General features: G+C 51.2%; 1 protein-coding gene across 3 annotated transcripts in view; it reads right to left on the bottom strand.

The window, feature by feature from the left end:
- Positions 1-25,154, bottom strand: part of SH2D3C (SH2 domain containing 3C) — a 64,731-nt gene that overhangs the window by 3,718 nt on the left and 35,859 nt on the right. For all 3 annotated transcript variants that reach the window (XM_075905962.1, XM_014571492.3, XM_075905963.1), the window contains 7 exons: positions 13,815-13,943; positions 9,737-10,185; positions 8,558-8,682; positions 5,563-6,128; positions 2,091-2,206; positions 1,344-1,515; positions 357-468 (listed from right to left, as the gene is read on the bottom strand). In XM_075905962.1, the coding sequence (XP_075762077.1) occupies positions 357-468; positions 1,344-1,515; positions 2,091-2,206; positions 5,563-6,128; positions 8,558-8,682; positions 9,737-10,185; positions 13,815-13,943 (1,669 nt within the window). The remainder of the gene's footprint in view (positions 1-356; positions 469-1,343; positions 1,516-2,090; positions 2,207-5,562; positions 6,129-8,557; positions 8,683-9,736; positions 10,186-13,814; positions 13,944-25,154) is intronic.

The raw sequence follows: 25,154 nt of genomic DNA, 5'->3' as shown, positions 1-25,154 counted from the left end.
GAGGCCATGGTGTTGGTGGCTGCTCCTTTCCAGGATTCTCGGACTATGGAAGTGCCCATGACAATGGAGAAGAGTCTGGCAGGAAGCCAGGTGGATGTAGCTAGACAGGTCTGTTTCCTCTCTCTCGTTCAGTGGGAGGCCATGGGAAAACAGGACAGGAATTAGCCCATACATAGCTCCATGGAGGGAGGGGGAAATTGTACTGACCTTTGTGGTCCCTGGGGAGCTCCCACAATCAGTAAAACAAGAGCATGCACGGGAAGCCGGATGGCAGCTGCGGGACCTGCCTTGTCCACAGAAAACGTGGAGCGGGGCAGAGAGAGAAGAGACACACAAGGTCTCTCCCTTCTCATTACCTTTTCCTTCATTCAGGCTCTTCAGGAAGGGCTTTAGCTTCTTCTCGTAGAGGATGGCCCCCTCGGTGTGTCGCTGGCGCAGCGCCATCCAGGTGTGCTCTAGCCGCGAAATCTGGAAGCAGGAGAGGAGGGTTCTCAGCACTACAGGGGGCTGACGCATGGGGAGTCTGGTGCTCGCGGGGGATCAGCAGAGCAGAGAGACTAATTCTGGATGGATCTGGGCAACCTTCCACTCACACACAACTCTGCAAAAGTGACTCACTTCTGAGCTATAGCCCCCCCTCTATTCAAATTCAAGGATACCCAGGCAGCTCAGCTAACGTGCATCACTCCTCGCCTGCAATATGTGCTGTGCCAAACTAGTCTTCCCAGAGTTTTGCCTTGAAACCTCAGCCCTATCACGCTGCCTCCCCTGCCAGTCCCCTCTGTGGGTTCCCTTAGGTGTGCCAGTTCTCTGGGCATCGCCAAGCTTGACCATGCAACCGTGGCAAGAGGGTGAGATCTCAACAACAGCATTTTTGCTGACATGTTTTCTTTCCTCCGTGGCTGGTGATGGACAGCGAGAGACACAGAGAAGGTAGCTCCTTTGAACTAGGGGAAGGGAGTTCCCAGCAGGGTTTGATTTAAAGTTGAATTCTAGTCTTTCATCTTCTGAAGGGACCAGATTGGATGGCAAGGTGCTGTGGCCTTAAAACAGTGATTGTACCCTATTGGGAAGAGGGGGGGGGGCGTATTTTGGGTGAACAGCAGTTTCCTCTGAATAATACAGCCCGACAAAGAATAGCAACTCACAGCCATATGGGGCCAGGCCATTTCCAGGGGTGGGGATGTTCCCATCCTTACATCCAGACTGAACTGAGCCTGGTGCCCCCTTCCCAACACTCTCTCTCAGCTCTTTCCCCACCCCACATGCTGGCGTTTCCTGAGGGATGCAATGAGGTGTGTGAGATTTGGGGAGAGGGCTGGGAGAAGAGGCCTGGCTGATACCTGGGTCATTTCCAGTGCATTCATCACAGCAGCAAAACTGAACATGTTCCCCAGGGTGCTTTTCAGCTCTGCAGCCAACTGGATGGTCTTGTGCAGCAGGGCTGCCCGCTCTTCCATGCTGCCCGTGCAGCCCAGGATATCCACCGCAATCATTATGGACATGGTGTGGAACCTGACACGGTAGGAGACAGAGGCTGAGCCACCAGGTGGGGAGCCAGCAAGGAACATGCGGGAAGCAGAGGCAAAGGAGTCAGGAGATGGTGAGGGGATATGCAGCCTCTTGGCCACTGGTTCCAATCTGACCCATGTCAGGAATGCCCAGATGTCATCCCCATTGTGATTGCTCTGGGTGACCCATCTGCAGTGCACTGGCTGCCCCAGTCCAATGGGCTTCAACTGGAGGCCTCATAGGAGGAGAGTTTGAGGACTGAATGGGGCCAAGGAGCTAGTCATGTTTGAGGCCCATTGGGAGGGCGCTTGCATTGCTGCTGCCTGGTGTGCGGCTGAACTGAGGATCAGTCTCCAGAGCTATTCCTCTGTCCGTCATTTCAGTAACCCCCCGAAAGCTGATTCAGGGCAGAGTCCTCGTACAGTGAGGGAAGCTGGATTTGGAACTACAGGCCAAACTTTCCAAATCTGGTGCCAAGAGACCCCGAGATCTGCCATGAGACACCTAGCCAAGGACAGGACAGGAGTCAGGGCAGCACTTGCTTTCCCATGTCCCCCGCCCCTCACTCCCCAGCCTACCGTTCCAGGAGGTCAAGCCGAAGTTGATGGCCATGGGGCAGGGTGAGCAGCTCCATGCCCGAGCTCACTCCCATGTGCTTCTGCATCTCCTTGGTAACACCTAGTATCCTAGCAACCTGCAACAGAGGGGGACAGTAGCTGAAGCACCAATAATTGAGGTGAGGGGGCTTGGCCAGGTGCAGAAAAAGTTTTGGCTCTGCTGTGAGCTAAGGTCTTCCCACACCCTGCCTCACCACACAGCAGCCTCAGTGTGCTCAGAGCTGGGAAAGGGCTGGCATAGAATACTTGAACTGGAAGGGACCTCAAGAGATCATCAAGTCCAGTCCTCTGCCCTCAGAGCAGGACCAAGCACTGTCTAGATCATCCCTGATAGATGTCTGTCTAACCTGCTCTTAATATCTCTAGTAATGGAGATTCCACAACCTCCCTAGGCAATTTATTCCAGGGCTTAACCACTCTGACAGGTAGGAAGTTTTTCCTAATGTTCAATCTAAACCCCCTTGCTGCAGTTTAAGTCCATTGCTTCTTGTCCTATCCTCAGAGGTCAAGAACAACTCCTCCCCCCACCCTTGCAAACACCATTAGGTACTTGAAAACTGCTATCATGTCCCCTCTCCGTCTTCTCTTTTCCAAACTAAGCAAACTCAGTTCTTTCCATTTTTCCTCATAGGTTAGGTTTTGTAGACTTTTAATCATTTTTGTTGCTCTTCTCTGGACCATCTCCAATTTCCCCACATCTTTCTTGAAATGTGGTGCCCAGAACTGGACACAATATTCCAATTGAGGCCTAATCCGCACAGAGTAGAGCACTTCTTGTGTCTTGCTCACAAAACACTCCTGTTAATGCATCCCAGAATCATATTTGCTTTTTTTGCAACAGCATCACACTGCTGACTCATATTCAGCTTGTGGTCCACTATAACCCCTAGATCCCTTTCTGCCGTACTCCTTCCTAGACGGTCGCTTCCCATTCTGTATGTGTGAAACTGATTGTTCCTTCCTAAGTAGAGCACTTTGCATTTGTCTTTATTAAACTTCATCCTATTTACCTCAGACCATTTCTCCAATTTGTACAGATCATTTGGAATTATGACCCTATCCTCCAGATTAGTTGCAACCCCTCCCACCTTGGTATCATCTGCAAACGTAATAAGTGTACTTTCTATGCCAATATCTTAATTGTTGATGAAGATATTGAACAGAGCCGGTCCCAAAACAGACCCCTGTGGAACCCCACTTGTTATACCTTTCCAGCAGGATTGAGAACCATTAATAACTACTCTCTGAGTAAGATAATCCAGCCAAATTATGCACCCACCTTATAGCAGCCCCATCTAAATTGTATTTGCCTAGTTTATTGATAAGAATATCATGCAAGACCATAGCACATGCCTTACTAAAGTCTAGGTATACCACATCCACCGCTTCTCCCTTATCCACAAGACTCGTTATCCTATCAAAGAAAGCTATCAGATTGGTTTGACATGATTTGTTCTTTACAAATCCATGCTGGCTGTTCCCCATCACCTTGCCACCTTCTAAGTGTTTACAGATGATTTCCTTAATTACTTGCTCCATTATCTTTCCTGACACAGAAGTTAAACTGGTCTGTAGTTTCCTGGTTTATTCTTATTTCCCTTTTTATAAATGAGCATTATATTTGCCCTTTTCCAGTCTTCTGGAATCTCTCCTGTCTCCCATGATTTTCCAAAGATGATAGCTAGAGGCTCAGATACCTCCTCTCTCAGCTCCTTGAGTATTCTAGGATGCATTTCATCAGGCCCTGGTGACTTGCAGGCATCTAACTTTTCTAGGTGATTTTTAACTTGTTCTTTTTTTATTTTATTTTATTTTTTATTCTTTTATTCTACACCTACCCCCTTCCCACTAGCATTCACTATTTTAGGCATCCCTTCATCATCAAACTTCTTGGTGAAGACCAAAACAAAGAAGTCATTAAGCACCTCTGCCATTTCCAAGTTTCCTATTATTGTTTCTCCCTCCTCACTAAGTAATGGGCCTACCCGGTCCTTGGTCTTCCTCTTGTTTCTAATATATTTGTAGAATGTCTTCTTATTGTCCTTTATGTCTCTAGCTAGACGGAGCTCGTTTCGTGCCTTTACCTTTCTAATCTTGCCTCTGCATGCTGGTGTTGTTCGCTTATATTCATCCTTTGTAATTTGACCTAGTTTTCACTTTTTATATGACTCCTTTTTGATTTTTAGATCATGCAAGATCTCCTGGTTAAGCCAAGGCGGTCTTTTGCCATCCTTTCTATCTTTCCTACACAATGGAATAGTTTGCTTTTGGGCCCTTAATAATGTCTCTTTGAAAAACTGCCAACTCTCTTCAGTTGTTTTTCCTCTTAGTCTTGCTATCCACGGGACCTTACCTACCAGCTCTCCGAGTTTACCAAAATCTGCCTTCCTGAAATCCATTGTCTCTATTTTGCTGTTCTCCCTTCTACCATTCCTTAGAATCACACACTCTATGATTTCATGATCACTTTCACCCAAGCTGCCTTCCACTTTCAAATTTTCAACTAGTTCCTCCCTATTTGTTAAAATCAAATCTAGAACAGCTTCCAACCTTGAAGCCCTCTCAACCTTCTGAAATAAAAACATTGTCTCCAGTGCAGTCCAAGAACTTGTTGGATAATGTGTGCTCTGCTGTGTTAGTTTCCTCAACATATGTTTGGATGGTTGAGGTCCCTCCCCTCATCAAATCCTTGGCATGGCTCAGCCAAGAAAACATTGATGCTTTCATCCTTAGTAGGGAATGGCTAGTATGGGGCATCTTGAGGCCCAGGTCTGAGAATCAAGAGATCTGGCTTCTAGTCTTGGCTCTGCCATGGACTGCCTGGTTTGGAGCAAGCAACTTCTCCCCAGCTTCATATTCCCACTCCACTTCAGGCACAAGGTCCTGTGAGGAGTGCAGTGGCTTTGAGAATGGACAGTGCTCTTTGATTACTGCCCAGCCCTAAGGAGTTGCCTCCCATCTAGCCCAGGGTGATGGTGACCAGGGTTGGTCTCAGCTAATTTCCAGCAGGTGCCTATGTCTCAATTTCGGGTGGACAAACCCTCATCTTGCAATACATTCTCACATCATTGGTACTGATTGTCCCCTTGCCAGCTCAACTTTCCTCATGCCTCCCAAGCTCCGGTAATACTAATTTGTCCCCATAACACCCTGCAAGGTTAATAGTTAGCATAGCCCTCACGCATGTGTTTTACAGATTAGGGAAACTGAGGCCCAGAGCTCTGAAGTGACTTGCCTAAGACCGGAGTCACTTTCAGCTCCGTTCCCAATCCCCAGACCCTATTCATTTGCTCGGTGGGCACCCTGTGAGATACAGGGAGTCGCCAGTTAAAAGTCAGCTCTTCCAACAAGCCCAGCCAGGGAGGGGTTAGTTCAGGGCAGCAGACCATAGGAGTGACATTGCCCTCCCCACCCTCCAAATCGCCAGTCGTACCAGGCAGTCCACTTTGGTGATGTGTCTGGCAAGGGCCTTGGCATCCACCTCTGCCAGCAGCTCCTTCACCTTCTTAAGCACAGCCATTTCCAGAGGCTTGTTCTCCAGGGGGATCAGCAGGGACCGGAACGCCATGGGGTTGAAAGACGAGCTCATCTCCAGCGTGGGTGGGATAAAGCCCACGAAGTCCTGCTCCCCTTTCATCCTCTGCCCTGCCTCACTGGGGCCATTCTCTGCAGGCACCCTCTGACCCCCCTCCACCTTCAACCTCTCCACATAGCTCTTAGTGGGCAGCTGCTTGGTATCATGAGTCGGCCTCTCCTTGCCGACAGGAGAGGTGGGGTGGAGCTGGCAGTAATGGCCTGTGTCCGGGTCGCTATAGCTGTTAACAGAGGGGGAAGGAGAGGCCCTGGAGTACCCATGGCAGGGAGAGGAGTGGGTGCTCTCAGCTAGGTCTGTCAGGGGCTTGTTTCCTGGACACAGCTGTGGTTCACTGGATCTTCTTACGACAGGAGAGGCTGGGATTATGCCACTAGCTTGACTCCCTTGGGGCTTTAGCCGTGTCACTGAAGAGGGAAGAAAAGACCCAGTCACCATAGCTCAGAGAAGAGACATGCATCCCAGGCACACATTATAAACACTCAGGCAGCAAGCCAAACTCAGAGATGCAGAAGACCCAGGACTCAGCTAGAACAGACAACCTGGATCAGGACCGAGGACATTATAAATATATTTGTTACTGATCGTAAGAACTTCTAGCCAGTCAGAGGGCAGGACTTTGAGCCTGTGCTATAAATGAAGTTGCCAAGGACAGGCATAAATTAGAGTTGTTTCTAACAGTTGCACAACTCTAGGGTTTAGTTCCCGCAATCTCACACCAGACTAGCTAATTTTTTTAAATAGTGGTGTGAGATTCTTTGTGGTGTGTGTAGTAAAGGAAGGTCGAGGCCCTTGTTTTCTGTGTAGTGTTTCTCTACATTTCTAAGACCTGCCTCTGTGCAAAGACAGCAGCCATTGTGTTCTTAGAGTGGCTGCAGTCTGTTATACAGACTTTTACACTGTACTTTCTCTCAGCCTTTCCCACAACCCTCCTGCTCTCTGGATGTTTTCCCTTAAACTGAAAGGAGGTTATTTTAGACCAGGGATGGGCAATAATTTTTGATGGGGGTCAAGGGCCATGCTTTTCTATTGAGGAAGTGCAGGGTCTGAGACAAAGGTTGGGTGCAGAATGGAGCACGGGGTAGGGGACTGGGGTGCAGGAGAGGGTGTGGGAGCAGGTACAGCATGTGATGCTTCTCCCTCTCCTGGTGCACAGCTCAGAGAGCCACATGAAACAGGCAGCCACTTTGAGTGGCGTGGGGCTGCTCCAGGCCTGAGGGTTCCAGTGGGGCAGGTTGCAGGCTGGATTGAAAAGCTTGGCGGGCTGGATCCAGACTGTGAATCACATTTTATCTGCCCGTTTTAGATGTGTAAGCAGGGTCTGAATCAATGCATCCAGTGGAGCCAGCTAGAAGGGGAAAGGAATCCAGGGTGTGATTATGCTCACTCAGTTGTTTAGCCCTGTAAGGTATTAAACTTATGTAAATACAGTTCAGTCAGTGCTATAGGCCTGATAGATGGTCAATTGTTAGAATAGTATTTTGCCTATTGTAACTAATTTGGCTGTTGTGGGGTCACAAATTACGTTAACCCTAAATGTAGGAACTGTAAAATATGACTCCAATGCTTGCAGGAGAGACACTGTCATTGTTGTAAAGAATCTGAGATGGGCAAGGCTTTCCCTTCCTCACTCAGTGAAGTCAATTGCGGGGGAAGGGCAGAACTCGGAATCGGCAGGCTACATGCCCTCCCGATGTGAGCTGTAAGACTGAATCAACCTGTTTTTCTCTCTGCCCCGCCCCCGCTCTAATGATAGAACTAACACAGACTCCATAAAGAATCTATTACTTTGGGGAAATGTTATTCCAAGGGATGCTGGAATTTTTTGGCTAGCCTGTGATGTCAGCTCTTGGCCCACAACACATCACATAGAGCTGAAATCACAAGGTCTGGCTTAGAGTTAAACTCATGGTGGGAGCGGCTGGCAGGAACAGCAACCAGCAGGAGGCGATGAGTGACCAGCAGGCAGCCAGCAAGGTGGCGCGAGAAAGCAGCAAGCAGGTGGATGGTGAGTGACCAACAGTATGGGTAAGACACCTCCTATTCTCCCCCTTACAGGGTGGGAGGTAACCAAGGGCAGCAACTGTGAGTGGGGTGCAAAAAAGGGTTGGGCATGTGAATGGGACAGAACTTGTGAGCCTGAGAGGCAAAGGACATTGCCCAGCCTACTGGAGCTGGGATGTTTACTCGTGGTTTGGTTATGGACTCTGGTGTTTTCCTACATTTATGCCACATTACTTTTCTCCTTCTTTCATTAAAAGTTTCTTTTCTGTGCTGGCGAATGGGGAAGCATTGCCCCCCAGCGGTGTGTGCGAATTTCCCAGGTTACGGGGTGGGGTGGAGTACCCCCAGCTCCAGGGAGGAGGATTAAAGGTTTCGTATGTAAAAAGAATGGAGACTGGTGAGAGCAGTACCCCAGCTTCCAGACAGCTCTTTGTCCAGGGAAGATCCAGAACTAGGAGTAGCACCTGAGACCCTTTCCCCGTTTGGGACGTTTTCCATTGATTACGCATTCTTCAATAGAAGGTTGTTTGGGACTTACCAGCTCACGGTGGGGAAACTGAGGTATTACCTGTAGTGCGGCAACTGGCCACTATGGTGGAGAAGGGGCAAAACTGCCTCCTTGACAAGGTCTGTATTAAGCATGTAGAGGCCATTATTACATGCCACAGGGCCAGTGTCTAGCAGCAGCCCGGGCCAGTTTGCATGTATGAACCTCTGGTGTCACACCAAGCTAAGTCCCTACCCTCTTTCTCTGGTTTCACTCTTCGTACTAGAGAGAATGCACAGAATGTGCCTCTAGACTGCTACTTCCCCGGGGTGGAGGGATTCCTACCGGTGCTGTAGGCAGGAGATAGTGGGGTCTCGGAGATGGGAGACATCGGGGAATGGAGATCTTGGATTTGGTCCACGCTGACTGCACAGTTCCGGATGACCTCTCGGTGAATTGGTAAAGACACGCTGGGGGTGGGGTTAAAAAAAAAAAAAGGCACGTTACAGACCCCTCTAAAACAGGGGACAAATTCACAGAGTAACTGAGCAACTGTGTGGATGTCAGCACCAGCAGCAGATTTAGTCCCCGGGATTCAGAGGCAGCTGGGGTAGGACGCCCATGCACCAGAAGAAGGAATACAGGAGAACTCAGCTCCCATTTACGCCTCAGCAGAAACAGCCAGCCTTTCAGTAGCATGGGTGGGGAGCTCTTCTGAAAGGCCAGTCCACAGTGATGGGGCTTTCCAGAGAGCTGAGCAAGGGGAGCTGCAGCTGCTTAGCTCCTCCGGAAATCGGGCCCATCTTCCCTAGGAAATGCTCAGTATTTGAAGGCTCATGGTCAGCTAGTTCAAGCCTAATGCTTAGTAGTGCCAAAGCTGGTAGAGAAAGGTTTGTGAAATTGGCATATTAATGGTCAGTGATGGGAATTTGTTGGGATTTAAACGGTCTCCTTTTCTCCGCCTGTCCCCACTCTTGCCCTGAGGGCCGGCCAGCTACCTAAACCCGACAGCATGGGGGGGGAGATGTGTCTTGGCTGTTTCTCCAGAACTAAGGAGAAATGGACTTGGTTTGGTTTCACTGCCTAAGCTGAACCAAGGGCAAAGATGAGCAGTAAAGAGTATGTGCGAGATCTATCCAGTCCCCATCTTGAACATGGTTGGCAAGGCCTGCGTATTGTTTTATGATCCACTAAAAGTGAAGGAACATGTAACCCTCCCAAGCTGATCAGCTGTGCTGTGTGCACTTGCACAGCGGTAACAGACCTGGCTCACAGGAGAGTCGGAGGGGTATTACCACAAAGCACTCTTGGGCTCTTAACGAGGAATGCTGCTGGTGTGTTGGCTGGGGACTAGGAGTTCCTAGGTTCTAGTCTGGGCTCTGCCACTGATTTGCTGTATGATCTCTGGCCAGTCATTTCTCCTCTTGGTGCCAGTCTCCACAACTGGAGATAATCCCAGGAACGTGGTGAGAGGCTAAAGCCCTCGGAGACCCTGACTGCTCTGCCTTTCACCGACCTCATTACCTGGTTGGGCATCCCTCGCCCCTGGTGATCTTGTCGGCCGTCAGTCCATCCGTCATGGTGATGCTCCGCCTTTTGATGTGCCCTCCTTTCTGGCTGGTGGGGCTGTGGGACCCACCATGCTTCCCATTGGCTAGTCCATAGCTGGCCTCCAGGTAGCGCAGCGGGAAAGTGCGGTTGATGGGGCAGTAGATGATGGCGCCGCTCTGCTCAGAGACGGCTTTGCGGTTCCCCACATAGAAGCGCACCAGGGCAGGCACGTTGTCGAAGCTCTCCTGCTCAAACAGGTACTGGATGTGGGTGTGGCCACTGCTGGACTTCACCATCACCTTGTTGATCTTGAAGTGCAGCGGCTCGTTCCTCCAGCGGCACGTCAGCACATAGTCCCCCAGGCTGGTGAGCGAGTCGCGGATCAGGAAGTCCCCGTTCCTCTGGACCAAGCTCTCCGACACCTGGGGGCACACGGGGGAGACAATGAGACCTCCCCAGCTGTCGGTAGGGCCAGCCTTGGGCTCAGCAGGGCATTCTGCTGAGTGAGATCTGGGGCGCAGGCCAGCACAAGGTTCCAGACCCTGGATAGGGGATGACTGTCAGTTGGGGAGAGGGATCCAGCAACTTGTTTGGGGAGAGTGGCGGGTAGTGTTTGGGTCACTAAACTCATCCAGAAAGGGCCAGAGAAGACTTAGGCACATGGCGAGAAAGAGGGAGCTGGTCCAGCCCTAGAACCCAATTCTCCCCTGCCCCTTGTATCATCATTTACACAAGTGCAGAGCTGGTGTGAAGCACTGCAGTTCTAACTGGGTAGCATTTTGCACCACACTGCATTTGGGGAGGTGATTCCACTGGGTGGGACATGACTGCAAGGAACTTTGGGGAGCTTTTTTGGAATCTCAATCCCATCCCATGAAGCTGTGTGGTGGGAAGAGACCCTGGGGCCAGATTCATGGAGGGTTCAAATATGGGCTGCACTAGTGTTTTAGGCTTGATTGAAATCCACAAAACTTTCCCTGAACTTTACAGAAGTCCAAACTCCCTCAGTATCTACGTTTTCAGGGTAAAAGTTCCCTTGGTTTCTACCTTTGGGCAGATAGCAGTGTGCATGTCAACACCCACCTTCCATATACACCTGGAGTAATTCCCAAGCCATGGGAAGACAGGCCTTTGTCTGCGGGACCTGGGCAAGCCTGCTGAATCTGGCTTCATTCAAAGTCTGGCTAGATGAGGAACGGGGATGGTAGTGGTGCCTACCTTCTACTCGTCAGCCCAGTGGTTAGATTGCTCACTTGAGTGCTTGAGTTTCTCCCCTGCCACCTCTGAGAGGGAAGCAGGCTCTGAACAGGGGGCCTCATCTCTCAGGCGGGCACTCCAAGCACTGAGCGAGGGGATGTTTGGATCTGGGGCTGTCTGTGTTGCCTGCTGGAGCTGTTGCACAGGGGATAAGTAATGAAGAGTGATCAGAGCAGGAGGGCTGGACCCCACCATGCTAACCACTGGGCTACAGTTATTCTCACTCTCTTTAGCCCAGTGACAGTTCTGTTGGGGATAGCTATTGAAATAGTCCTTGGGCCAGAGAGAAGCTGTCACTCTAGTTCGGGACGGGCACCTGGGAGGTGGGAGACCCAAAAGCCAGTCCCCTTGCTCAAAGCATTTCTTACCACTGGGCAAAAAGTAATAACATGGGTGGGGGCTCCTCCTCCTCCAGCCATCTGCATGTGGAGCAAAGGCAGCACCTAATTAATTTCTGCAAGAAAATACTTAGGTGCTGAAGCTGCCTGGCTCCTAGCTGTGGGTTCCCGTTTGAGGATCACCAACATGGATTGGTGCTGCCTGCACCCTGGACAGAAACTAGGGATGTTAAATTTAGATTAATCAGCTAATCGAACAGTTGATGTAGTTTGCATCAACTATTCGATTAGTCGATAGGGCCACCTCTGCCTTTGAAGCGTAGCAACAGTCCCATGCTTCCCGCAGCGTTTCAAAGTTGCAGCGCTGCATGGAGACCAGGGTCAGTTGGGGAGTCCACAGCTGACCCCCAGCTCCACACAGTACTGCTGCTTTGAAGCACCTCCTCCTACCTTGCTGCCTCTTTCTGAAAGAGGCAGTGGGGGGGGGGAGCAACTAGTGTTCACATTACTAGCATAAACCCCGCCCCTCTGCCTAGCATACTTCCAGCTGGTCAGGATCTCCCATTGGCTAGCTCAGTGTTTCTCAACTTTTTTTTTGTTTATAAAGTAGCTCTTTTAAAAAAAAAAAAAAAAAATTATAAGTACCCCCAGTACCTACAGTTTTCAGACATACAAGTTTTTTTTTCCTACCATTGCAACATGTTTGTTTAAACAACTTAATCGTAGCCAGGCGGGCGATCACATTTTTGGGTGTAAAAAGTTCAAAAATAATAAAGCGCTGTAAAACGTAAAACAAAAATGCAGTTTTCTCCAAATTTCAGTTGTGTTGACGTACCCCTTGGACAGGACTGGCTTTAGGCCGATTCCTCAGAATTGTGCCCCGCACCCCAAAGCCAGAGGGCCCTGCGCCCTAAACCCGGAAGTGTGCCCGGCGTGCTGGCCCCTGGGTTTGTCTGGAAGGTGGGACTCTGCCCTGTAGCTGGAGATTTAAAGGGACTGTGACTTTCTGTGTGTGCTTTTTTTTTTTGGCCTCAACCAAAATATGGGGGGTGGGGGGGGAAAGAGTCTGGCTGCCGGAGCCCTGTCGAAACAGTTCGAATCGGGCCCTGCACTTCCTAAAGCTGGCCCTGCCCCCAGACTTCTCTTAAGTACCCCTAAGTGGTAGTAGCATGTTGGCTTTTGTGGAGGGCATTGTAAGGTATCTCTCCTTGGTTACTGCATAGGGAGCCTAGGGCAAAACTCAGGTCTGTGGATCAGTGTCCTTCCTTCCATTTTTTTCTAGGCACCTAAAAGTTAGCCTAATGCTGAATGTTGCAACATCCATGTCCCTTTGTGCCCAACCCAGAGCAGAGCAGGATTGTCCTGTAGGGCACCTGGGAGGTTGTTCTACCTGGAGCTCCTCCTCCAAGCATTCATCTCCCCTTCCAAAGGCTACAGGGGAGGGGAAAGGGGAGAAAAAGGGCTTGTTCCAAAGCCGCTGAAGCGGTGGAGGGAGAGGAGTTGAGGGTAGGGATGTAAGTGAATAGTCAAGTACTTGGCTACTTGTTTCCCCAGACCCCTTGCTGCCTCGGCTAGAACAGGAGCCAGCGCTGGGGAGGGAGCCAGTTTAAAAGTTGGTTCCCCCAGCACTCTCTCTGCAGTGCTGCCTACTCCCTTTCCCCTGTTGCCAATACCAGACCCTGTCCTCAGCCAGCCCTGCCCACCATGAACAGGGGCTGCTGGACCTAGCACAAACCAGGACTGAACCGCCCTGGCTCACACCCATCCAGGGCAGCTGCAGCTCTGCTTTTTAAATGTAATAAGAGCCGCTCAGCCCCTCTTATTCCATTTCAAAGGCAGAGCCACAGTGGTCCAGGACCCAGTGCAAGCCGGGACTGCTCGGCCCTGGCTTGTGCTTGCTCTGGGAGCTACCCGTGCCATGGCTCTGCAGAGCACCTCCCCGTATTGACTAACTGTATAATCAATACAAATTGTATCGACTACACAATTAGCCAAACACCCGCTCCTTAACGTCCTTAGCTGAGACTCTCAAGGGGGGCTAGGGGCATTTTATCATCCGAGTGAGCAAACTTCTTGTGCTCCCAAGTGCTGCTCAGAATGGCCCGATCACATGGCCAGGCAGGTGCTCCCTGCAGCACAGATCCAATGCAGACTTGCCAGCGACCCTTTCTCCCCGTGAGACCCGCCTGCTCCTTCTCTCCACCCCCTCCTGTCACTCACTAGATCTGGGTCTCTCTTCTCAGCCCCAACCAAGATCACCTCCCAAGGCGTCCCACTGCAGGGGGTGGCACCTTCCAGCACTACCCCCTGCCCTCTCCTAGTCCTGCTGCCAGAGTGGCAGACTGGGCAAGGTGTTGCGTTAACCCCCTCCCCCGCAGAGATGGGGCTTTGGGTGGCTCTTGCTGCACTTGCAGCCAAGGCGAGGGGCTCACAGCAGCAGCCCTGCCCCCCCTCACCTCTCGAGGGATGCGTCCGTGGTACCACACATGGCTGCGCAGATCTGTGCTGCTCAGTTTCAGCTCCTCCTCCAGTTCTTTATGGAGCTTCTCCGGCGACGAGTCAAGGATGTACTTCTCCTTGGAGAACTGGAGAGAGAACAAGTGCACATCAGCTATTGCACAGTTCCCCTGGACACGCAAGGAACGCCCCCGAGAACAGGCAGATGCCCTTGGCCCCAAGAGAGGGCCCATCCTCAACACCCAAGACATCCCAAAGAGACAATCCCCACCAAGCATAAAAGGGTCCCTTCAAATATGGAGCTGCCACCACACAGCAGAGATCCACCAACATCGAGTTATGGCTGGCAGCTGCGTGGGGAGGGTTTGAATGACCCGTCACTGCCAGAGGATCAGGGCTGGGCGAGGGGAGGGTGATGATGTGTAAAGAGAACTGTCAGCTAACATGAGCTGCAAAACGGTCCCGTCACTAGGTGCACAGGGATGTGTGGTGAGCAGTTTCACGAGAAGGCTCTTGTGATGAGCGCTTGGCTCTCTCTGTACATCCCCTGGGGCCAGCTGTGCTGCTTCGCTGCTTTTCCTCTTGGATTGATTGCATGTGTTTGTTCACACGTGCGCTCAGGGGAGGAGAGCTGTAGTGCTGGCCCCCCTTTCTCCACCTGGGCAGCATATGCATCTCCCTGCAGGGGATGAGAGGTCCCACTGGACACAAGTCCCTCTCTGCCCTCCCTCCTCCGCCACCAAACTATGACATCACCGGGTTATTTCTGTCTGAGTCCCAGCAGGCCAGGAGCCAATATTGCCAGTGCAAGGCAAGGCACAGCTGCTGGAGGAAGAAAGGTCAGAGCCAGTGATCTTGTCTGCAGCACACTGTAGGCGACTCCTCCATGGTCCTCAGTGCTTGGATCAGGCTGTGTGTACGATACTCTCCCCTCTGTTTCCAGCTAGCAGTGTAGGTCTGCCTTGAAATGCAATTCTAAACCCTATGCCTGAGCGGGGCTGCTGCTCCCTGCTACTCTATTTGACAGCCCAGTCATGGCAGAGAGGTAAAGGAGTCTTTATTTCTAAGTGGGGTTGGGAATTTGATCTGCCAGAAGGTTTTGAACAGGATCAAACCCTTACTTTTGTGGCTTGTTCAGCACCACTTTTTCTGGGTTGTGCACATGGGAGACATGAGTCTTTATTATCCACACATCCCTTGCACTGTTTTGCCATGAACTGTATAGAGACAGCTCCATAAGACACTGGTCAAGATGCAAGGGGGAGGGCTTTGATTTTTTTTCCCCTCCCACCAGAGGGCTAATAATTCCTTTGTTTTGTGACATCTCTTTGCAATATAATCAGTTGGTCTTCCAGTTAATGGGCCACAGAGTTATTGTGTTCTGTGATATAAACTTAGCGGAATTCACTTCCCATTCTTCATAGTGACCCATCTGTATTGCTGTTACAGATAACATTGAATATTTCTGTAAGCCCCTCTTCACCATATTACCTGCACTTTTCACACAGGAGTGGCTTTTGTTCCTATAAAATAAAAAAGCTGTTGCAGGGTGACACTGGCCCTTTAAGGAGGAAGAGGGCATATCACCTGTATCTGATACGCCAACCCCCAATTGGGCATAAGAGGATGCCTGGCTGGTACCTAGAAGAGAGGAGAGAGACCTGGAAAGTCCCAGAGTCAAAGCGCAAGGGAAAGGGGCAGGTCAGAGCCACTGAGAGTGGGTGAGGAAAGGGACTAGCCTGCCGACCTTACTGAGCTCGAGAGCCAGCCAGGAGGCTGCAAAGGGCTGAATTGCTGCCTGGTGCTTGGGTAGAAGAGTCACAAGACTGAGGATTTTCCATGTGGATGGTCTGAGAGTGGAGCTCTGGAACAAGAGCAGAAAGGGAGTGGGACCTGGTGGACTCGAGTGGGTGACCTGGACGTGAGTTCCCTAGAGAGAGAATGGGAAAATCTCACTACCTCTGTATGTTTTACTAGCTGGGGCTATGGATTTTTTATGGATATATCATTTTGTATATAACACTGGGAAACTGAGGCAGGTGCATCTTTTGTGCCACGGCCTGACTTTAAAGGGCTGTAGGGAAGTGGTTGCCTTATCACAGAGGTCTCATCCCCATGTACAGACAGGAAACCAAGGCACAGACTGGTTGTGTAAGGCCCTTGGCTTCTTGTTTTTATTTTGTGAAATATTTCTTGGGAATTTCTCAGTGTTTATTCCAAAGCTTTTTTTTTTTTTTTTTTTTTTTTTTTTAAAAAGAGAAAACTGGTAAATGGGGAGAGAAGTGCCCAGTACTCAGTAGTGGGCAGACAAGGGGGCATGCGTTGGAAGCGCTCATTAGATAGAAGGAGAGTACCTCTGCTGCTCTGGACTGTCTATCTAGCTCTCCCATTTCAAAGCAGCGGTGGGGACTCTGCAAAGGGGGAGCTGGCCCACCCAACATTCAGGTAAAAATTTTTCCATCCATGTGTGGAATAAACTTTATGTGCACAGAGGTATGTGTGGATATGCACCACCAGTAGAAACATGCTGCCAACTGTGGGTATTCTGTTCATCCGCTCTGGCATCTGAACCTCTCCTGGGCCTCCCAAAGCTCAGTTTACAAGGAACATGGCTCCCCACCAAAACTTGGGAATTAAAAAACAAACAAACCCAAAACAGACAAATATTAAACATCTCTCAGATGTGTGACCTGGGCCAAGTCACTTCAAGTGTCTGAGTCAGAACCCAGACTTTGAGGCAGGTCTTTAGAGGACCATCCTTCATCCCTGGCTGGAACCACAGGCTCATCCTGTGACTTGTATAGGAAAGTTGTTTGACTGCCACCAACAGGCTAGGTGACAGCCAGCTTTCCATTATAAAAGCAGAGCCTGTTATGGGGTAGAGTCTTTGTTGCTCCCCCAGCCATCCTCCCCAGGGGGTACAGACTGGTGGTGTTTCTACCGGCTCTATGGGGATGTGTAGGACAGCACTAAGAGCCTCTCTCCAGATGTACAGACATGCTTTTTCCTTACCAAGCTATTCAGCCCCTATCACTGCCTCCCCTCCCGCATGCCCACAACTGGGAGGTTAGAAGGATCAGCTACATTTGGAGCAGGATGACACTTCCCAGAGGGAGGCCAGAGAAGTGAGTGGCCTGGTGGTCAGGATTTGAAGGGGGAGACAGGGCTGGTGCAATTAAAAAAACAATACAAATCAAAGTGTTGGATTATTTTGTTATCAGTGAACTTCTTGTCCTATGGTTAAGGATGGATCACATTCGAGTAACAGAAGAGACCCATCCACCAAAGGGTTAACTCCACTGTTAGCCTGCTAGTATCATGAATAATAATGAGAGAATTAAAGGGAATCTTTTGCATAGAAATGAGCTTTCACTAACACTCATGCACCTGAGCCTAAAACATACACTCCTCCCCTCCCCCGTCCCCTAGAGACACACAAGGGAATGACGTAATGTCTCAGATCGGCTGAAGCTGGGACTTAGGCACAGGACTACCGTGCTCAGACCCAGCGCCGCAGAGAGATGACAGGATTCCCAGAGGGCTGCAGAGGATGCCCAGTGGAGCTACATAAGCACAGCTGGACATGCACAAACACACACAAGCCCAGAGCTCAGAGCCCTCTCCCTGGGAAGGACACACTGGACCCCTCAATTACACCAGGGCAGCATCTCCACGGAGATGCTCTGGATTTACACCTGTGCAGCTGAGTAAGCCCCTGCCCCTCCTGTTACGTTATTTCATACAGACACACTCATGCAGGAAGAGCCCTGAGCACCACTTTACACAGGCCTGACTCAGAGCCATGCAGTTTAGTTCAAGCCCCATGCTCGGGGCCAGCGCAGAAATAACGGTTCTAAAGCTGATGGACAGTAACGTGCGCTTGGCCCCCCCTTGCAAGGCAGTGCAATCCAGTGCAGTGGGGCCTAGGAGCTGGGACTCCTGGGTTCAATTCTCATTTGCTGCCTCATGCAAATCATGCCACCTCAGGTTCCCTCTCTGTAATGCAGACACATCACCTGCTTTGGCAAGGTAGGAGTCTCAGGTGTGGCTCCCAATTATCCATGTGAGAGTATGAAGAAAGTTTCCTTTGCTTAATTTCCACCTTTTCCTCTGCCTCATTATACCTACTGGCCCATATTCCCAGGTAAAACTATGTGAATGCAGTGGGATCCAGGGTGTAACTGACAGCAGGTTTGGCCTGTGCCATTGGTTATAGGTTTTGAAACTGCCCTTTTGATGATGTGACACTAAAGGCTAATACAGGCAGTCCCCGGGTTACATACAAGATAGGGACTGTAGGTTTGTTCTTAAGTTGAATTTGTATGTAAGTCGGAACTGGCTCCAGATTCAGCTGCTGCCACTGAAACTGACCAGGGGCTGACTACAGGAAGCCAGAGGCAGAGTTGCTCTGCCCCCAGCTTCCTGGAATCAGCCTGATCAGTTTCAACAGCTGCTGAATCTGGAGCCTGGGACAGAACAGCTGGGGCGCTGCCCGGTAGGTTCCCACAGGACCAACCCGGCAGCACCCCAGCTGCTCTACCCGAGGTGTCACACAACAAAAGCCTCGTCTGCTGTGGGGCGCACTAGCTGCGCCCTCTCCCCCCCCAGCAGACCAGGGAGACCCGAGCAAAGCCGCACAGGCGGAGGGACCCCGCTGCCCGTGCGGCTTTGCTCCTGTCTCCCTGGGGTGCTGGGGGGAGTCCCCCCCCCAGCACACCAGGGGGACAGGAGAAAAGCCACCCAGGCCGGGGGAGTCCCGCTGCCTGGGCAGCTTTGCTCCGGGGAAAACGAGCAAAGCCGCCCAGGCAGCGGGACTCCCGCTGCCTGGGCGGCTTTGCTCGGGTGTCCCCGGTCTGCTCGGGGGGTCCAGCGGCTTTGCCACCCGTGAGCTCCGGGGCGAGAGAAGCCCCGTTCGTAAGTGCAGATCCGACATAAGTCGGATCCGCGTAAGTCGGGGACTGCCTGTACTGAATAACTTAATTTAAGGCTAGGTTCCTGCATGCCTAGTCAGCAAGAACTCCCTTTGAAACCAATAGGAATTTGGAAGAATTCTGGTTCTATCCCATGTCTCCCATCTAGATTACATGTTGCTGCCCTGACCCAGCATTGGCAGAGTTCACTGAGGCCTTTGGTGGCTGAAGTTGGAAGTGACTCACTAGCCATGGTCCAGCTGGCAGCAGGGCCACTCTTACCCACACATAGAATACGCAGTTGCAGTTGCGAAGGGCAGTCAGAAAATTGAGATGTGTCTTAATGCCTGCCTGCCTCTTCTGATCCCTATTCCATGGCTCTGCTTCCTCCAGAAAGGATCTAGTTAACTTAAAAGTGACAAAGCCTGCCAGATCTAATAGCAGAACATCAAAACCCTGAAAGAGCCATTCAAGTGGTAATGAAGCCATTTAACAGGCATTTGCCAAGCCCAGGTAGATACTCAGTTTCTGAATTTACTATGTGAGTTGACAGGACCTTATCTTAAAATTTGTTTTTAAATTTTTTATTAGTGTTGCTGAGGATTACAAAACTCCCCCACATCTCTAAAGCATCATTCCCTCCCCCCTGCCCTGTCTGCCATCAGGCACAGGAGCACCTGTTTAATAATACTGCGTAGGGCCCCATAGATCCTAAAGGCAGCCCTGACTGGCAGGATATTAAAGGGTCAGAGGGACACGTCCACAGGCAAATGCTTTTGAAGTGCACTTGCCTGAGAGTTCATTAGAATGTTGCCCCCATGCCCCACACCTTTCTCTTTGCTCCCCCTTCCCCTTCTGTGGTCACAGGTCTACCTGCTCTCCAGACCTTCTCTGTAGCTGTTGGCTCCTTTGTCATTTCCTGCCCCTGTTTTCACATCTCCCACCATCCACCCTCTCCTGTCTTAGAGAGCGAGAGAGTCACCTCTCGGGTGTGTCCTTCTCATTCTGGCCAGAGCTAGCAAGTCACTCTCACTCAGTCGTGTAGGGACCTCTCTTCTGCTGATGGGGCTCCCCCTCCTTGCTAGCCTGGCTCTTAGGGAACTCTCTCCCTAGCTGGGTAGCACGTGAAGTGCCCTCTGATCAGTTTGCTCCCATCAAACTCTTTTGCTGCTGGAGATGCTTCCTCTGCTGAGTCCCAGAAAGTTTGTTTCTTCCTCCTGCTCTCTACTGCCTCCATCCTTTATCTGTTTTTAACCTGTACCATCTCCACCCTAAGAATACTCTGCACTTCATCTCTTGACACCTTTAATGATTCTTCCCTGTCCATCTTGATCAAGTAAACATGTGGTTTCCTCTCAGTTTCCTTCAACTAATTGTCTCAGCAGATTGATTGCCCAAGAGAAAACAGGCTCTCGTGTGCTTCCCACGTAGATATCATCCTAAACCACAAGCTTTCCATCTGCAACTCTGCCTGTCACCACCTCCCAGGCATTCCCTGTGTTCAGTGCGCTAGCTCTGCTGAGGTTCTGAGCCAAGCTTTCGTCTCCTCTTACAACCCCATTCTCCATGGCATTCGCAGGCCGCAGCTATCTCAAGCATGTAGACACAGGACTATTCGCTCCCATCCTCTGCTCTACGGGCACCATATTCATTTGCCCTGGAATTGGAAAAATGCCCTTCTTGTTTTTAACTCCGCCGTGGGCTTGAACTTGTTAACCCCCAAACCTTCCCTGTGCTCAGCAAGCACTACCCTTCTTTCTGTCCCCTCCCCCACCTCTAGTGCAAGCACCTTCTGCCCTGCAGCCACTGCCTTCTCTCTCTCTGTCCAGCCTTCCTTCTGTTTAAAGTCTCGCTGACGTGTTCTTTGAACTCTTCCGACACAGACAGTTACCAAGTGTCTTGGGAATCCTAGATAGAGCCTAAGACAAGAAGGGGCTAAATCCAGACCTGTTACCAGCAGACGAAACACTGATTTCAGGGGATCTGGACTGCTCACAGAAACTCCAAATTCAGCCCCGTATAGTGTGCTCCGCAAAGTTGTACTCTACTGCCCGGCCTTAGGGCAAGGCAAGCAAGGTGGTTGTCTTGGACCTTGCACCTTCAGGGCCCTGTGCTGCTCACTCGCTGCCCTGGCTGGGAGCTGCCTGACCACATGGTGCAGCCAACACAACATGCCGCCTTGGGCCCCGCGAACTCTTTGGCCAGGCCTGCTGCCCGGGGCATGCTGAGCAGTGATGGGGTTGGCTACCTTGCTCACCACATTCCCCAGAGTATCCCAGAATCTTTTGCACTGACTGCATTAGCGTGGGCTCCAACTAGATCCCACACATCAGACCCTGTCTCCTGTAACCGGCTGGTGGCTCCGGTGAACCTGCGGCAGAGTGTTTGGGGCAAGTCCTGTGCTTTTCTGGAGCCCTCGAGACATGGCAGACCACGTGGCTGTCTGTGCACAGATATGTCTCTACTTGGGCCAGAGCGTTAGATGCTAATTCCTCGGACAGCCCTGGGGCCCAATCCTGTCAGGTTCAGAGCACTCAGAACTCCCACGGACTTCAGCAGCCTGTAGGATCTGGCCCCTGGGCGCTCTCCATTAGCAGGTGCTCTCCTGCCTTCAAGTCCTTAAACACACAGACAAACCCATTCAACACAGCTGAACTTTCAGAATAAATGGTAGCCAGGGGATGCAGCCAAAGTCCAGCTCCCTCCCAGGGGGCCCCAGCCTGAGCAGATATTGTTGCCATGACAACCCCATCCTCTGACATGGAGCCGCCCGCATCTCTGGGAGTGAGTGGCGGCAGCAGCTTGTTCACTGCAGCTCCCTCCCCTGCAGCAAAGGCTCCCAATAAAATGCCTCAAACTAAACTCGGGTTGAAGGGGACGCAGGGAGAAGGACAAACATTCACATGGAGCCTGCAGTGCCCACCTGGCAGCACACGAGGGGGTGCAGTGTTGGGGTGGGACTCCCCACAGCACTGGGCAAGGCTGCAAGCACACTGGGGGGGATTCTATGGGAGTCACAAGTGCCTGCAAATGGGAGGGTTCAGTCTGGGAGAGTGGAATTGGGGGCTGTATCTCAGATTTCCCTCTTTTCTGTCTATCTAATGGCCTTTCAGAGATGCCCACACTGGGGGAGAACAGCTCTCCTGGCCGTTTCATTCCTGCTTCAGTCCCACCCACCCCCTTTCCTGGCGGCATCTTGGAAAATGGCAGGGAGGTATGTTGAGAATTGGGGGGGGGGGGGGGGAGATCCTGAGCGACTGGGGGAGGATGTGCATGGGAGCGCCCCCAGCTCAGCATGCAAGGGGGAACAAGAGATGGAGTGAGCGGCAGAGTCAGGGTCAAAGTGCCAGCAAGAGCTTGCTCAGCTGCTGGATGCCTAGAATCAGTCATTGCATCATTTAGCTGGGAGAACTAGCCTTCCCTCTCTCCCCATTAGCTTGCTCCAGAGATCTCTCTCCAGCCCCCTCCGGCACTCACACCTCATTCTCTGGAGAGTCTGGGCGGCTCTTCCTTCCTCCACCAACCCTGCATCTTTAACCTTTGCCACTAACCTCAATAAACAATCAATGGCCTGTGTGGGCAGGTGCAGCAAAGTCCCCTCTTCCCTCCCCCTCCCGCCAAGATCCCATGACCAATCCCTCCCCCATGCACTGAAAGCTTCCCCCTGCCTCCCTCCTGGAAACCCATCAGGACCCACACCACAGCAGGTTAGGCTTGTAGAGCCATCTCTCCTCCATCTTGCATCCCAGAGCATCTGTTCCCACCTCTAGCCATCTCCCCCCTCAACTTCTTCATATGCCCACCTGCCTGATCTGTATTAGTCTCCAATGTACCCATATGCATGGCAAGTCATAAACACAGGGGTACAGCAGCTGCTGTGAGGGAGCACTGACCTGGGTGCTAGAAGGTGCCACCACAATATCAGTGTTTAATAGTAAACATGAGGGGAGGGGGAGCAAAGAATAAGTGAGAGGGGTAAGTTTGGTCTATTTCAGTCTGTTTTGTAAGAAGCTGGCATTAGTCACTCTAAGGACCTCCAATATTATGCCTGCAATAAATAGATGAATCTTGGTTGTTCCCTCCCCTCCTCTCGATTAGTGACTGTTCCAGCCAATATAGTACATCTGGGCATTCCCCAAATCTTCACCATCCACATATGCAAGATAACAAAACAGCACAAGTCCAGCCAAGCAGCACCCACGATCCCTGGGCTGGATTTGGCCAGGGGCCAGGACAGCATTAGTGCTGATGGCCAGGTGCTAAATGAGCAGAAAAAAAGAAGTGTTGAATGAGCAAGAGACACTGGCATGCGGAGGTGGGAGAAGGGATGTTTATGGGCAGAGAGCGCCCTCAGCTACCAGGCTGACTGGATGGAGAGGTCCCAAGTGGGACTTTACCATGCTTTCCAGCACTGTTTATTGCCCAGCTGTCCCTGGATGGCTTTGCGTACACTGGAATGTACTGCATTAGCTGCCACTTGGTCCTCTTTGCATGGCTGTGTCACACTGCACATCCAAATGCAGGCATGCTAGCAGCGCACCATTTGCATCAGGCATGCCAGGTCCTCCAGCACCAGCCCAGATGGGGACTGCTGGTGTGAGCTTCCTGACACAGTGCACCTGTTGCTGCTTAAATTGCCTGTCTGGTCTGCAGCATGCACAGAGGTCATGGGCACCAGAAGCCATGTGCACAGCCAGCCCTGTGCACCCCAGGGGTTACGTGCCATTATCCCAGCAATCAACTTGATTCTGCTTCAGTCACTAGCGCATCTCAGAGGAGGCCTTCCCATGAGCAAGCTGCAAACTGCTAGCTGGCCAGGAGCCGACAAGCAAGTGCCGGCAAGATGAGGGGATCCAGGGCCAGCTGAATGCTGTCATAGGAACACTCTGGTGTGTAACCGGGTATGCTGGCTGACTGGTTGAGAAGGGCATCGCCCAGAGCAGTTAGCAAGGCCAAGAGGAGATCAAGAGACTTACGGTCCAGCATGAGTCCCGGAACAAAAACAGAATGTCAGGTGCAGGATAGAGAACATTCCTGCTCCATAAGTAGCTGGATCAAGTGTTTGGCACTTGCCTTACCACTGCCCAGCAGGCTGCTAGAGAGCAGGAGGCAGCTCACAGCACAGTGGGAAGGAAGGAGGAGGTGAAACAGTCACTGTAGAAAAACCAGAGCAGACTGGGAGCTGCCACAGACACTGCCAGGATCTGCTCGGGAAGCCCCAACACAGCAGCCATGCTGGTTCAGCAGGAGGTTGAGAACCTTCTGCCCCAGCTGTTGGGGCCTGAGAGACTCTTCCTGGATCCTGGGAATGCTGCCATCCCTGCTTGGAAGAAGGCAGAGACTCTTCCTTTCCATGCTTCCCTCTTCCTCTATTCCCCCACCCCTGCACAGCACAGCACTGGCTGCAAGCCCTCAGCTGGACAAGCGGGCTAGTTCCCCAGTGTTGGAATCCCCCAATCCCCACAGTAGTAGGCCAACTTCCAGCTGGGATAAGAATGGCCAGCTCAGCAACTGGGTGGTGGTTGAACAGTGAGGCAGAGAATCAGAGAGTTTTATTGAAAGGAATTAACAGGGGCCCTGGAGCCAAGACATTTGCACTCCAATTTCTTCTTCCACCCTAGGCCAGACATGTTTCTCTTACCCATCTGAAGTCCCATTTCATTCTTGCTACCTAATGCACAAAGGACAGTCCTGGACATATTCTGCTACGTACAGCCAGTTCAGGCCACGAAAGTTAGCGTACACCATACGGCCTCTTGCTGTCAGGTGCAAGATACATTTTTATCAGTCTAACAGAGAAAATTAGTCCTTATTTTCCCCACTCTCCACCCCACCCATTGGCAGTTGTGTATTTTCAGACACATCATTCTTCCATCAAACCCCACAGAACTTTTCACCCTCTCCATCTCCAGCCAGGGAATGGTGCCTTTATACAATTCATGAGAGCAACCTGGATTTTCTCATGAACTCAAGAATTGCTTGACAGGCCCTTGCTGGGGTCCTCTGTACTTAGATGTTGTCAACTATCACTTCTTTTCCATTGTAGCAGCTGCTATGGACATGGGGCCAGAGAAGAAAATCCATGGTGGAACAGCTAAGAAGCCCAAAGACCTGGAAAAGCAGGAAGACCAATATGAGGACAGAGAGGGACAGGAGAAGGGCCTTTGACTAATGGAAGGAGGTGAAAATGATGCTTGCTTTTAAGACAATGAACAGGTTCAGGCAGGTGTGGACTGAGACTTGAAACCAGACAATTTTGAGGCGAGCTTTTCAAGGATTCATGCATCACATTGAACCTAAAATCTGGTCCCTGCACTTGCCAGACAGGGGCTCTTTGGCGCATCTCCTACACACCAACTCCTTTATAGCCATCAGGAGCCTGTGGCAAAGAGGAGCAGAATGCCCAGTTAGACAAGATGTAGCTGTAAA

This window comes from Pelodiscus sinensis, chromosome 22, assembly GCF_049634645.1.
Source record: "Pelodiscus sinensis isolate JC-2024 chromosome 22, ASM4963464v1, whole genome shotgun sequence".
Classification (NCBI taxonomy): domain Eukaryota; kingdom Metazoa; phylum Chordata; order Testudines; family Trionychidae; genus Pelodiscus; species Pelodiscus sinensis.
This window is presented reverse-complemented; position numbering and strand designations above follow the sequence as displayed.